The following is a 16,020-nucleotide window of genomic DNA, read 5'->3' on the forward strand; positions in this document are numbered from 1 at the left end:
GGGCTGGCTTGGTACGTGGTCGGTCTGCGGTTCTGAGGCCAGTTGGATGTACTGCCGACTTCTCTAAAACAACGTTGGAGGAGGCTTATGGTAGAGGAATGAACATTCAATCCTCTGGCAACAGCTCAGGTGGACATTCCTGCAGTCAGTATGCCAATTGCACACTCCCTCAGATCTTGAGACATCTGTGTCATTGTGTTGTGTGACAAAACTGCACATTTTAGTGGCCTTTTATTGTCCCCAGTACAAGTTGCACCTGTGTAATGATCATGCTGTTTAATCAGCTTCTTGATATACCACACCTGTCAGGTGGATGGATTATCTTGGCAAAGGAGAAATGCTCACTAACAGGGATGTAAACCAATTTGTGCACAACATTTGAGAGAAATAAGCTTTTGGTGCATATGTAACATTTCTGTGATCTTTTATTTCAGCTCATGAAAAATGTGATCAACATTTCACATGTTGCGTTTATATATTTTTTCAATGTATATCAAATTTTTCAAATCAAATCAAATTTATTTATATAGCCCTTCGTACATCAGCTGATATCTCAAAGTGCTGTACAGAAACCCAGCCTAAAACCCCAAACAGCAAGCAATGCAGGTGGAGAAGCATATAAAATATATCTATTTTATGAGAAATGCCAATGGCGGCCGTGGTGCAATTTAGAAGTAACAAGTTTTAATGACTCCAACCTAAGTGTATGCAAACTTCCGACTTCAACTGTGTGTGTATATCCGCGACCAATACATTTCGCCCTGCAACATCATTTTCAAAGTAGACCAATTTTCCAGAAAACAAATCACATGGCAACCCTGACTTTGACACACTGGAATGTACAATTTCCCCTGCCTATTGATACACTGGAATGTACCATTTCCCCGAAACAGGGGTGATATATTCTTCCTCTCCTGAGCATAATATGCCAGCCTGCCTGTCTAAAAAAACATCACATTACATAACCATATAGAGTTCCCTTTATAATTTCCTCCCAAATACTTTTATATTATTATCCCTTCAGTTTGTACTGTCCCATTTTATAGATAGTCAAGCAGGTAGAAAAGCAGGTCTAAAAGTATGGTACTGTCATTATCGGCATGTCCTGTTATTATAATCCATAATAGAAATATAAACGCATAGCCTAATAGAAAATAACATCTAAACGTATACTTCTGAACTGATCAACTGGACACTGTGTGTTTGTACTTGAAACTTAGAATTAGGCCATCATTTCATGTTCATTTGCTTGAAACATTCTTCTGTCTACTGTGCTGAAGTCATAGGCTACTATGTAAGAATGAGTTAATCTCTTCCCCGGGGCAGGAATTTCCCAGCATCACTCAGGCTTTTGGCCTTCACACACACAGGCCCACATTTCAGCCAAAAAACAAGGGGGATAAGGGGAGGAGCTTCCCTGCTCCCTTCCAATCACATGATGCTGTGTGCAGGGATGAGAGTTTAACCCAAATCCTGCCTCTCAAGCTCCAAGCCTTTTCCCGTGCAGTGGAAACATGAATCTTCCCCACCCTTAGTACCCCATCTTTCATTATGAGTGCTGTTTATGTTGATACAACATGATGATATGTGATTTGTTTTCTCCAGGGGGTGCAGACCTTTGGAACTCAGTGAACAAACCTCTAATGTACATTTGTCACCCAAAAAGATGTAATAGTTGAACCCTGTAGACGAGATGCCATAACAGCAATCAACCCTAATGATCAACACAATCAAAACTGTATTAATCCTAATCAGTGGGAATTACAGAAGTCTTTTTACTGATTATTTCACTGTTTATTTATCTGGAAATGACAGAAAAATAAGAAAAGTGGCATAAAGAGAGTAAAGAAAGGCAAAAAAAAGACCAAAGTGGCAGACTGTGATTTGATTGTAATCAGAGCTGGCGTCAGTCAGTCAGGAGACCCAGTTTAACCTTTGGAATAACAATGTGTGTGTGTGTTGTGTCACACATTTACATAAACATGACCTCTTCTCTTTGATTTGCTCTGTAAAACATTATGCAAGCAAACATAAATAGAAGAATAGAATAGAAGACTAAATCTCAATATTTAGTATTTAGTATTTTATTAGGATCCCATGAGCTACTACTCCTTGACTCATCGCGCACCAGCGACTCCTGTGGTGGGCCGGGCGCAGTGCACGCTAGCCAAGGTTGCCAGGTGCACGGTGTTTCCCCCGACACATCGGTGCGGCTGGCTTCCGGGTTGGATGCGTGTGTTAAGAAGCAGTGCGGCTTCGTCTCTCCCGAGCCCGTACGGGAGTTGTAGCGATGAGACAAAATAGTAGCTACTAAAAACAATTGGATACCACGAAAAAGGGGTAAAAATTCATTAAAAAAAAAAAAATAATAATTTAAATCACTGCTTTAGGTCAGATTACCTGTCTTGAACAATGGATGCCAACAATGGACAGAGAGCAAGAGGTGTAGGAGGGAGAGGAAGAGGAAGAAGAGGATGAGGGCGAAGAAGAGAAGGAAGGAGAGCCATCTCTGATGAGATTAGGGCAACACTTGTTGATCATGTGATCATCCACGGTTTGACCATGAGAGAGGCTGGACTGAGAGTCCAGCCCAACGTGAGTCAATTTACAGTGGCGTCCATAATTCAAACCTTCAGAAATGAGAACAGGTATGCAACTATCTAATGACTATCTAATGACTATTTTAGCATTACAGTAATGTACTGTAAAATACGTATGACTGCATAGTATTGCATAAACATTTGTAACTCTAAGCCATCCATTTACTGCACTGCATTGAATGAATGAGGTTGGTTATCATGCTGTACAACATTTTTTTGTACATTGTTTACAGTTCCTATGCTGAACACATTCTGTGTTTGAATTCTTTACAGAGTGGAAAGGCAAAGACTTCATGGAGGACGAGGAAAGTTGTTTACAGATGTACAAGAGACTGCAATTATAAATATGGTTTTGGCCGACAATGCAATTAGGATTCGAGAGATAAGAAAGCATATCTTGAATAATGACACCATATTTAACAACATCAATGCTGTAAGCCTGTCGACCATACAACGCATCCTCCAACGGCACCGAGTGACGATGAAACAACTTTACAAGGTGCCATTTGAAAGAAACTCTGACAGAGTAAAGAATATGCGACATGACTTTGTAGAGGTATGTATGCAACACTACTTCCAGTACTTCAGACATACCATATTTACTCATCTGTATATCCTTTTGTCTGTTACAGAGAGTATTGGAGCTGGATGCCCATGTAATTCGCCATGAATTTATTTATGTGGATGAGGTTGGCTTCAACCTCACCAAAACCAGGCGCCGCGGAAGAAATGTAATAGGACAGAGGGCAATTACCAATGTCCCTGGACAGCGTGGGGGTAATATAACTATGTGTGCTGCCATCACTCAAAACCGGGTCCTCCATCACAATGCCACACTGGGTCCGTACAACACCGGCCATATGCTCACTTTTCTGGATGCAATTTACACAATGCTTCTCCCCGATCAGGAGCCTGCTAGATTTGTGGTTTTATAGGACAATGTTAGTGTTCACCGGGCTGTTCTGGTCCAAAACTGGTTTCCACCCATCCTACCAATTCCTGGACTGCCCCCCCGGGACCCCACACACACAATTGTGTTCTTTACTGTATTCTAAAGAATATACTTTTGGTTTACATATGTTTATGGTTTTGTTGTATGCTACTGTATACAACAGTAATGTTTGGCCTAATAAATATTTTCTGTTTCTACATTGCATTGGTGTATACAGTGTACTTGTTACCCCTCTCAGCAGATTACTTTCACTGTAGAACATGGTATTGAAATGTAGATATAAGCCTATGAAAGACCAAAGAGTTTTAGATTTAGAACAGTGTTTACATGGTATACCTAAAAATGTACTATTGTGAAAGCAGTGTTGGCCATTTGATGCAAATGCTTAATTCTGACATGTGTTTATGGCATTTTGAATGCAGTGTTACATTTTGAAGGAGATGTGAGGCATTTTGCATTTTGTGTGTGCAGTTTTGGGAATTGTGTGTAGAGTTTTGAAAAAAAGGAGACCGTTTTGAAAACTTGTGTAAGCAATTGAAAAAAACTGTAAGTGAGATATCGGAACTATATATTTGAAATAGAACCCAGCAAGATATCCTCGGTACTATTGAGGGGAAGATTTTAGTGCTGAACAATATATCCGAGTGACCCGAATGCACCAAGTATTTTGATCCTCATTTGTGTACAGCATGTGTTGTGTGTGTGGTGTGTTTGTGGTGTGTGAATGTGTGTGTGTGGTGTGTGTGTGGAGTTGTGAATTTTTATTTTATTTTTTATTTTACCTTTATTTAACTTTACCCTGCCGGAGGTTGCCCCAATGGTGTGTGTGTGTGTGTGTGTGGTGTTGTGAATGTGTGGTCCAGCTATCTTACATGCAGTTTTCCTTTGGTTCCTACAGAGGGCAACCTCCGACCATTTGTCCCAGGGAGCATGGAGCGGGTTGGGAGGGCTTTCATATACCATTGCCTTGCTAACAAACACACTACTCCAGGCAATGCTGGCTACAGGCCTTGAATTAAATTTCTAAAAGAGCAAACTTTAGCTTATCATCACTTACATGCAAACTAATTTATTGTAGCCCACTTCCCCACTACAGTGTCCCTGTCTGTGTGTGCATGGTCCAAAAGCCTATGTTAAGCCAATGGAATCAGAGTCCCACAACCACAGACATACTATAGGATGGCAGTATTCCTGCCACACATACCTGCATCTCTGGCTGGATACAACTCTTCTCTCGACCCATCTCACCCCGCAGCAACTGTGGACAGAAGAGGGTGGTAAATAAGTAACAATAAAAAAAATGTATAAACTCATAATGAGCCCAATCTTTTGTTCCTCAGAAAACGGTTAAAACAAATATATGAATGACACGATTGCATGATGGCATGAAATATTTTGAAAATGGCTACATTTTCTGAGCCAGGATATTATAGATTTCACTATCATTTAAGAGGTACTGTTGAACCAACTACATTCTTGGATTCAAAATAGACATGGAGGCATTCATGTGAGTCCAGCTGCATGTAACCCATAAAAGCCATCTGTGATTTGTCATCATCACGGTGGCTCTGGGGTATGTTAGCCTAGCATAGGAGCAGGTGCCAGGGTTCTACTGACCTACTGTACATTCAACATGTTTATAAATACAGGACAGATATGGTAATGGTATCTCAACCCCCCCCCCCGATAATCTGGGTTCAGCTGTTCATTCCCTTGGGAAGGGGGACAGGGAGGGAAGGGAGGGGTAGGACGGAGGGCAGGAGAGGTATGACTAAGCTGTGTACAGCGTGACTAACCCATATGTCAGTAGCTAGCAGTGAGTACAGTAGAGTTGGCCCTCACGTGCCCAATCAAATATTAGAACCAGTACTAGGCCTACAGTCACAAAACTAAGTGTCACCTGATGTCATACTGTATATGTGGATAGGTTATGATTTGTGAGAAGGTGTGTGTAGAATCTGTTTGTGACTGTAGTAATTATTATATACTTTAACCTTTACTTTCATTTATTTTATTAGACTTTTTACCAATTTTCATCCCCAATTTCGTGGTATCCAATTGGTAGTTACAGTCTTGTCTCATTGCTGCAACTCCCGTACAGAATCGGGAGAGGTGAAGGTAGTGAGCCATGCGTCCTCCAAAACACGAAAAATAAATATAAATATAAATAATAAATATGAATATATAATTCATCACATCACGGGTCAGTAAAACACTTTCTAGATATTGAAAGTAATCCGATGATGGGTAGTTTGTGCGCACCACCATGTTTGTTTTTAGCGTCAACCAAAGATAATAAGAGGAGACAAGATGAGTTTGGTCAGTTTGCAGTATGCATGTTGAAGGGGGTGTGTCGTGTACAATCATTCACTTCACTTCCAGAAGTTTACCCGAAAGATGAGTGAACCATTCCTTCACCTCATTATAACATCTTCGGTCTGACAGACGTTTATGTGACACACAGAAGGCATTGTATTATGTCAACAAACATGGTGCGACAACTTGCTGGCAAATAGCTTAGAATTAGCTCATTATAATCAGTACAACCTTCAAAAAAGTATTTTACACACATCATAGGTGTCCATTACAATCTATGCAATAGTCGGAATGATTTATTTGTCACCAGAACTTGAAAACGTGAATAAAACTGTAAATACATTATGCTCCATACATACACACATACAGTTGAAATCGGACGTTTACATACACTTAGGTTGGAGCCATTAAAACGCGTTTTTCAAGTCGTTTAGGACATCTACTTTGTGCATGACACAAGTCATTTTTACACTAAGTTGACTGTGCCTTTAAACAGCTTGTAAATTCCAGAAAATTATGTCATGTCTTTAGAAGCTTCTGATAGGCTAATTGACATCATTTGAGTCAATTGGAGGTGTACCTGTGGATGTATTTCAAGGCCGACCTTCAAACTCAGTGCCTCTTTGCTTGACATCATGGGAAAATCAAAAGAAATCAGCTAAGACCTCAGAAAAAAAGACCTCCACAAGTCTGGTTCATCATTGGGAGCAATTGCCAAACGCCTGAAGGTACCACGTTCATCAAACAATAGTACAGTCGTGGCCACAAGTTTTGAGAATGCCACAAATATACATTTTCAAAGTCTGCTGCCTCAGTTCGGATGATTGCAATTTGCATATACTCCAGAATGTTATGAAGAGTGATCAGATGAATTGCAATTATTTGCAAAGTCCCTATTTGCCATGCAAATGAACTGAATCTCCAAAAAACATTTCCACTGCATTTCAGCCCTGCCACAAAAGGACCAGCTGACTTCATGTCAGTGATTCTCTTGTTAACACAGGTGTGGCTATTGACGAGGACAAGGCTGGAGATCACTCTTTCATGCTGATTGAGTTTGAATAACAGAATGGAAGCTTCAAAAGGAGGGTGGTGCTTGGAATCATTGTTCTTCCTCATGGTTACCTGCAAGGAAACGCGTGTCATCATTGCTTTGCACAAAAAGGGCTTCACGGGCAATCAACCATTTATCTGATCATCAAGAACTTCTAGGAGATTGTTCAATTGTTGGGAGGAAGGCTTCAGGGAGCCCAAGAAAGTCCAGCAAGCGCCAGGAGAGTCGTCTAAAGTTGATTCAGCTGCGGGATCGGGGCACCACCAGTACAGAGCTTGCTCAGGAATGGCAGCAGGCAGGTGTGAGTGCATCTGCAAGCACAGTGAGGTTGAAGACTTTTGGAGGATGGCCTGGTGTCAAGAAGGGCAGCAAAGAAGCCACTTCTCTCCAGGAAAAACATCAGGGACAGACTGATATTCTGTAAAAGGTACAGGGATTGGACTGCTGAGGACTGGGTTAAAGTCATTTTCTCTGATGAGTACCCATTCCGATTGTTTGGGTTATCCGGAAAAAAGCTTGTCCGGAGAAGACAAGTTGAGCGCTACCATCAGTCCTGTGTCATGCCAACAGTAAAGCATCCTGAAACCATTCATATGTGGGGTTGCTTCTCAGCCAAGGGAGTGGGCTCACTCACAATTTTGCCTAAGAACACAGCCATGAATAAAGAATGGTACCAACACATCCTCCGAGAGCAACTTCTCCCAACCATCCAGGAACAGTTTGGTGACGAACAATGCCTTTTCCAACATGATGGAGCACCTTGCCATAAGGCAAAAGTGATAACTAAGTGGCTCGGGGAACAATTAATCGATATTTTGGGTCCATGGCCAGGAAACTCCCCAGACCTTAATCTCATTGAGAACTTGTGGTCAATCCTCAAGAGGCGGGTGGCCAAAAAAAAAAATAATCGGACAAACTCCAAGCATTGATTATGCAAGAATGGGGTGCCATCAGTCAGGATGTGGCCCAGAAGTTAATTGACAGCATGCCAGGGCGGATTGCAGAGGTCTTGAAAAAGAAAGGTCAACACTGCAAATTATGTTTTCTTCTTGGGCCTCTATAACTATATCTATTGTTTTTATTTTTGTTGTTGTTGTGTGATTTGGATTAATCCCCTCTACCACACGGAACCCCACTAATCTACTGACGGAACGTAAGGGGTGGCTAACAACAGACCTCCATCCTATGCTAGCTTGCTACCGATGCCCTGGCTAGCTGTCTAAATCACCAACCAACCTCTCCACTCACCGGACCCTTTTGATCACTCGACTAAGCATGCCTATCCTTAATGTCAATATGTCTTGTCCATTTCTGTTCTGGTTAGTGTTTATTGGCTTATTTCACTGTAGAGCCTCTAGTCCTGCTCACTATACCTTATCCAACCTATTAGTTCCACCACCCACACATGCAATGACATCTCCTGGTTTCAACGATGTTTCTAGAGACAATATCTCTCTCTTCATCACTCAATACCTAGGTTTACCTCCACTGTATTCACATCCTACCATACATTTGTCTGTACATTATACCTTGATGCTATTTTATCGCCCCCAGAAACCTCCTTTTACTCTATGTTCCAGACGTTCTAGACGACCAATTCTCATAGCTTTTAGCCGTACCCTTATTCTACTCCTCCTATGTTCCTCTGGCGATGTAGAGGTGAATCCAGGCCCCGCAGTGCCTAGCTCCACTCCTATTCCCCAGGCGCTCTCTTTTGACGACTTCTGTAACCGTAATAGCCTTGGTTTCATGCATGTTAACATTAGAAGCCTCCTCCCTAAGTTTGTTCTATTCACTGCTTTAGCACACTCTGCCAACCCGGATGTTCTAGCTGTGTCTGAATCCTGGCTTAGGAAGACCACCAAAAACTCAGACATTTTAATTCCAAACTACAACATTTTCAGACAAGATAGAACTGCCAAAGGGGGCGGTGTTGCAATCTACTGCAAAGATAGCCTGCAGAGTTCTGTCCTACTATCCAGGTCTGTACCCAAACAATTTGAACTTCTACTTTTAAAAATCCACCTCTCTAAAAACAAGTCTCTCACCGTTGCCGCCTGCTATAGACCACCCTCTGCCCCCAGCTGTGCTCTGGACACCATATGTGAACTGATTGCCCCCCATCTATCTTCAGAGTTCGTGCTGCTAGGCGACCTAAACTGGAACATGCTTAACACCCCAGCCATCCTACAATCTAAACTTGATGCCCTCAATCTCACACAAATAATCAATGAACCTACCAGGTACCTCCCCAAAACCTTAAACACGGGCACCCTCATAGATATCATCCTAACCAACTTCCCCTCTAAATACACCTCTGCTGTCTTCAACCAAGATCTCAGCGATCACTGCCTCATTGCCTGCATCCGTAATGGGTCAGCGGTCAAACGACCTCCACTCATCACTGTAAAACGCTCCCTGAAACACTTCTGCGAGCAGGCCTTTCTAATCGACCTGGCCGGGGTATCCTGGAAGGATATTGATCTCATCCCGTCAGTAGAGGATGCCTGGATATTTTTTTTAAATGCCTTCCTAACCATCTTAAATAAACATGCCCCACTCAAGAAATTTAGAACCAGGAACAGATATAGCCCTTGGTTCTCCCCAGACCTGACTGCCCTTAACCAACACAAAAACATCCTATGGCGTTCTGCATTAGCATCGAACAGCCCCCGTGATATGCAGCTGTTCAGGGAAGCTAGAAATCATTATACACAGGCAGTTAGAAAAGCTAAGGCTAGCTTTTTCAAGCAGAAATTTGCTTCCTGCAACACTAACTCAAAAAAGTTCTGGGACACTGTAAAGTCCATGGAGAATAAGAACACCTCCTCCCAGCTGCCCACTGCACTGAAGATAGGAAACACTGTCACCACTGATAAATCCACCATAATTGAGAATTTCAATAAGCATTTTTCTACAGCTGGCCATGCTTTCCACCTGGCTACTCCTACCCCGGACAACAGCACTGCACCCCCAACAGCAACTCGCCCAAGCCTTCCCCATTTCTCCTTCTCCCAAATCCATTCAGCTGATGTTCTGAAAGAGCTGCAAAATCTGGACCCCTACAAATCAGCCGGGCTAGACAATCTGGACCCTTTCTTTCTAAAATTATCTGCCGAAATTGTTGCCACCCCTATTACTAGCCTGTTCAACCTCTCTTTCGTGTCGTCTGAGATTCCCAAAGATTGGAAAGCAGCTGCGGTCATCCCCCTCTTCAAAGGGGGGGACACTCTTGACCCAAACTGCTACAGACCTATATCTATCCTACCGTGCCTTTCTAAGGTCTTCGAAAGCCAAGTCAACAAACAGATTACCGACCATTTCGAATGTCACCATACCTTCTCTGCTATGCAATCTGGTTTCAGAGCTGGTCATGGGTGCACCTCAGCCACGCTCAAGGTCCTAAACGATATCTTAACCGCCATCGATAAGAAACATTACTGTGCAGCCGTATTCATTGATCTGGCCAAGGCTTTCGACTCTGTCAATCACCATATCTTCATCGGCAGACTCGACAGCCTTGGTTTCTCAAATGATTGCCTCGCCTGGTTCACCAACTACTTCTCTGATAGAGTTCAGTGTGTCAAATCGGAGGGTCTGCTGTCCGGACCTCTGGCAGTCTCTATGGGGGTGCCACAGGGTTCAATTCTTGGACCGACTCTCTTCTCTGTATACATCAATGAGGTCGCTCTTGCTGCTGGTGAGTCCCTGATCCACCTCTACGCAGACGACACCATTCTGTATACTTCCGGCCCTTCTTTGGACACTGTGTTAACAACCCTCCAGGCAAGCTTCAATGCCATACAACTCTCCTTCCGTGGCCTCCAATTGCTCTTAAATACAAGTAAAACTAAATGCATGCTCTTCAACCGATCGCTACCTGCACCTACCCGCCTGTCCAACATCACTACTCTGGACGGCTCTGACTTAGAATACGTGGACAACTACAAATACTTAGGTGTCTGGTTAGACTGTAAACTCTCCTTCCAGACCCATATCAAACATCTCCAATCCAAAGTTAAATCTAGAATTGGCTTCCTATTTCGCAACAAAGCATCCTTCACTCATGCTGCCAAACATACCCTTGTAAAACTGACCATCCTACCAATCCTCGACTTTGGCGATGTCATTTACAAAATAGCCTCCAATACCCTACTCAACAAATTGGATGCAGTCTATCACAGTGCAATCCGTTTTATCACCAAAGCCCCATATACTACCCACCATTGCGACCTGTACGCTCTCGTTGGCTGGCCCTCGCTTCATACTCGTCGCCAAACCCACTGACTCCATGTCATCTACAAGACCCTGCTAGGTAAAGTCCCCCCTTATCTCAGCTCGCTGGTCACCATAGCATCTCCCACCTGTAGCACACGCTCCAGCAGGTATATCTCTCTAGTCACCCCCAAAACCAATTCTTTCTTTGGCCGCCTCTCCTTCCAGTTCTCTGCTGCCAATGACTGGAACGAACTACAAAAATCTCTGAAACTGGAAACACTTATCTCCCTCACTAGCTTTAAGCACCAACTGTCAGAGCAGCTCACAGATTACTGCACCTGTACATAGCCCACCTATAATTTAGCCCAAACAACTACCTCTTTCCCAACTGTATTTAATTTTTATTTATTTATTTATTTTGCTCCTTTGCACCCCATTATTTTTTATTTCTACTTTGCACATTCTTCCATTGCAAAACTACCATTCCAGTATTTTACTTGCTATATTGTATTTACTTTGCCATCATGGCCTTTTTTGCCTTTACCTCCCTTCTCACCTCATTTGCTCACATTGTATATAGACTTGTTTATACTGCATTATTGACTGTATGTTTGTTTTTACTCCATGTGTAACTCTGTGTCGTTTTATCTGTCGAACTGCTTTGCTTTATCTTGGCCAGGTCGCAATTGTAAATGAGAACTTGTTCTCAACTTGCCTACCTGGTTAAATAAAGGTAAAATAAAAAAATAAAAAAATATTGACTCTTTGCATCAACTTCACGTAATTGTCAATAAAAGCCTTTGACACTTGCTTGTAATTATACTTCAGTATTCCATAGTAACATCTGACAAAAAATATCTAAAGACACTGAGGCAGCAAACTTTGTGGAAATTAATATTTGTGTCATTCTCAACTTTTGGCCACGACTGTACGCAAGTATAAACACCATGGGACCAAGTAAAACGAGTCCTATATCGACATAACCTGAAAAGCCGCTCAGCAAGAAAGAAGCCACTGCTCCAAAACTGGCATAAAGAAGCTAGACTATGGTTTGCAACTGCACATGGGGGCAAAGATCGTACTTTTTGGAGAAATGTCCTCTGGTCTGATGAATCAAAAATATAATTGTTTGGCCATAATGACCATCGTTATGTTTGGAGGAAAAAGGGGAGGCTTGCAAGCCGAAGAACACCATCCCAACCGTGATGCATGGGGGTGGCAGCATCATGTTGTGGGGGTGCTTTGCTGCAGGAGGGACTGGTGCACTTCACAAAATAGATGGCATCATGAGGTAGGAAATTTAGGTGGATATATTGAAGCAACATCTCAAGACATCAGTCAGGAAGTTATAGCTTGGTCGCAAATGGGTCTTCCAAATGGACAATGACCTCAAGCATACTTCCAAAGTTGTGGGAAAATGGCTTAAGGACAACAAAGTCAGGAGGAATGGGCCAAAATTCAGCTTGTGGAAGGCTACCCAAAACCTTTGGCCATTTAAAGGCAATGGTACCAAATACTAATTGAGTGTATGTAAACTTCTGACCCACTGTGAATGTGATGAAAGAAAAAAAAGCTTAAATAAATCATTCCCTCTACCATTATTCTGACATTTCACATTCTTAAAATAAAGTGGTGATCCTAACTGACCTAAGAGATGGAATTTGTACTAGGACTAAATGTCAGGAATTATGAAAAACTGAGTTTAAATGTATTTGGCTAAGGTGTACATACATTTCTGACTTCGACTGTACATAAATACTGTGGCAGATGGCAGGGAGAGGTGAGGGGAGTGGTGATTGAAGGGAGATATCTTGCGAGGCAAGCCTGTGATTCATTAAAGCATGGAGTGCTTGGGGGTAAAAGAGGAAAATGGAAAATGTGTGTTATGGAGAGTGTGAGAAGAGAGAGAATTATCTGTGTGATTACCCCCACTGTGTACCGAACCGGTTTGGCTGAGGACCCGCGTTTTAGGACTACCCCTGAAGAACGGAACGGACAATGAGAACGGATTACTGGTTGCTGAATTCCCCCCTTTCCCACCGTGTGCATATCTCCCTAATAAATTACCCATTTGTATTCTAGTTGTGCTTCGTGTGTGTGTTTGGTTATTGAACTTGGTGACGTAGAAACTACACCCCCTTGAGCCTGCTACATGTGATGGAGAATGCGGGCAAAGCAAACCAAGCTCAATAACTAACATAGTGCAGCAGGCTATGCATTGGGTGCTGCTGGAGGACCAGCATCAGCAGACTGCTCTCCTGCGAGCTAAACTCAGCCAGCTGACAGCCGCCCAGGCCGGCGTGTCTGCAGGTGCAGCAGTCTCTTGTCCCAAACCCAGTTAGTTTATACTGATGCTGACAGAGGCTGACGAAATCAAGGCTTACCTCCATGCCTTCGAGGGGACGGAGGCTAGGGAGAAATGGCTCCATGAGCAATGGGCCAGCCTGCTAGCACCTTTCCTGTCAGGCGTGTCAGTTCGACGCCTACCCCATGCCCCGAAATGATGATCTAATCGAACGGCTAGGAACCGTCCGATTTATCAGCATGCTCGACTTGACGGGTTATTGGTGCCCTTTGGGGGACAAAAGGGACGGGAAAAAACTGCTTTCGCCACCCGACAGGCTGTTCCACTACAAGAAGCTGTCCTTTTTGAGTTGCACAGGGCCCTGGCCACCTTCCAGAGGTTGATGGACCGGTTTCTCCGTCCCCATCGTGAGTACGTGGCGTCTGACTTCGGTGATGCTGTGATCCGTGGGAGTGAGGCAGGCCTTATAGGGGGTGGGGCTAACAGCTAACCCAAGGAAATGTCGGCTCTGCCTGTGGGAGGCTGAGTACCGGGGGTACACGGTCGGGAGGGGATGTGTCAAACCCCAGGTGAAGAAAGTGGAGGCAATTCGGGACTGGCCCCGCCCCCTCACCAAGAAGCAGGTGCGCACGTTTGTGGGGTTGACTAGTTACTACCGGAGATTTATTCCCCACTTTGCCTCCCTAGTCAGTCCCCTGACTGATCTGACCAGGAGCCGTCTACCCGTCCAGGTGACGTGGACCGAGGAGACAGAGAAAGCCTTCCAGGACCTAAAGGGAGCACTGTTCTGGAGTCATGCTGATGACCCCGGACTTTTCCGAACCACTGGTGGTACAGACCGATGCGTCCGAAATGGGTGGGTGCCGTCCTATCACAGCTACAAGAAGGTGAGGAATACCCAGTCCGAAGCAAGACATTAGTCGGAAGCTGTTGCCGCAGGAACAAAGATATTCCACTGTGGAGAAAGAATGGTTGCTGGAGACGCTGAAATATTACTTATTGGGATGGCACTTCACCCTCATAATGGACCATGCACCACTGGTTTGGATGTCACGGAATAAGGACAGTAACGCCCGGGTGACCCGCTGGTTCCTATCCTTACAGCCTTTTGATTTCTCTGTCATCCACAGATCAGGTGCAGCCCATGGAAATGCCGATGCCCTCTCCAGGAGGAATGCTCTAGGGAGCTGGACCACCCCTCCCTTCCGACAGGAGATGAGGGTGGAGAGTGTGTGGCAGAAGGCAGGGAGAGGTGAGGGGAGTGGTGATTTGAAGGGAGATAGGCTCCACCCCCGAGCCTTATATGGACTTCCTGCCCCAACGTGGCAAGCCTGTGGATCATTAAGCCATGGAGTGCTTGGGGGTAAAAGAGGAAGCGGGCTGCACAAATGGGAAGAGGACTGAGAGGAAAACGTGTGAGAAGAGAGAGAATTGTGTGATTACCCCCACTGTGTACCGAACCGGTTTGGCTGAGAATCCGAGTTGTAGGATTACCCCTGGAAAACCAGACAATGAGAATGGATTGTGGACTATGAACTGGTGGTTGAATCCCCCCCCCCCTTCTCTCTGCTACCGGACGGCAAGCTGTACCGGAGCGCCAAGTCTAGGTCCAAGAGGCTTCTAAAACAGCTTCTAGCCCCAAGCCATAAGTCTCCTGAACATCTAGTCAAATGGCTACCCAGATTATTTGCATTGCACCCCCTCTCCACACCACTGCCACTCTCTGTTGTCATCTATGCATAGTCACTTTAATAACTCTACATGTACATGCTACCTCCACTAACCGGTGCCCCCGCACATGGACTCTGTACCAGCACCCCCCTGTATATACTGTTTGTTTTTTTACTGCTGCTCTTTAATTACTTATCCATATTGTTGGTTAGGGGCTCGTAAGTAAGCATTTCACTGTAAGGTCTACACCTGTTTTATTCAGCGCATGTGACTCATAAAATTTGATTTTGAAATTTGGTTTTCATTTCCCACAGTATGCAAATCTCCCTAATAAATGACCTATTTGTATTCTAGTTGTGCTTCGTGTTCATGTTTGGTTTTTGAACTTGGTGACATGGAAACCCCACCACCTTGAGCCTGCTACAATACATACTGTATGCTCCAGTAGAAACGCAACACGGTATCCAGAAAATAAGGCACTTACTTTGATAGGAACGCACACGTCCAAAGTTATTATCTGTAAGGAAGACAATGCGAGCGCCAGCCAGACAATGTGACAATTCGCGCAAAACTGCACACGTCTGCATACTTGATCTGCGGAAACATTGGTGAAGTCCGTGGGCTCTCCTCGAAGAGAGAAGTTTGTCCGGGCTCAGTAAAGCCTCAAACAAATTGTCCGCAGCGCTGAAATGAGCTCCTTCTATGCGACTTAATGAGGATGAGGAACACACCTCAATTCAAACTGTTGTTAGAAAATACAACTTGTTAGAAAATCATTTGAAATTGACAAGTTGAAACATAGCCTATCGATAATTAACTGGACGCGTGTGTTAACTGTCCTGTTGCGTAATAATCACATTTTGGAACCGTGAATGCATTCTATGTGCATAAAAAAAACTCATGC

The 16,020-nt window shown here is 43.8% G+C and overlaps 1 protein-coding gene across 3 annotated transcripts in view; it reads right to left on the reverse strand.

Annotated features, from left to right (window-relative positions):
- LOC109898155 (myomegalin) overlaps positions 1-16,020 on the reverse strand; it is a 122,518-nt gene that overhangs the window by 42,437 nt on the left and 64,061 nt on the right. For all 3 annotated transcript variants that reach the window (XM_031833712.1, XM_031833710.1, XM_031833711.1), the window contains exon 9: positions 4,757-4,810. In XM_031833712.1, coding sequence (XP_031689572.1) covers positions 4,757-4,810 — 54 coding nt within the window. The remainder of the gene's footprint in view (positions 1-4,756; positions 4,811-16,020) is intronic.

Source organism: Oncorhynchus kisutch, linkage group LG10 (genome assembly GCF_002021735.2).
Source record: "Oncorhynchus kisutch isolate 150728-3 linkage group LG10, Okis_V2, whole genome shotgun sequence".
Lineage (NCBI taxonomy): Eukaryota > Metazoa > Chordata > Actinopteri > Salmoniformes > Salmonidae > Oncorhynchus > Oncorhynchus kisutch.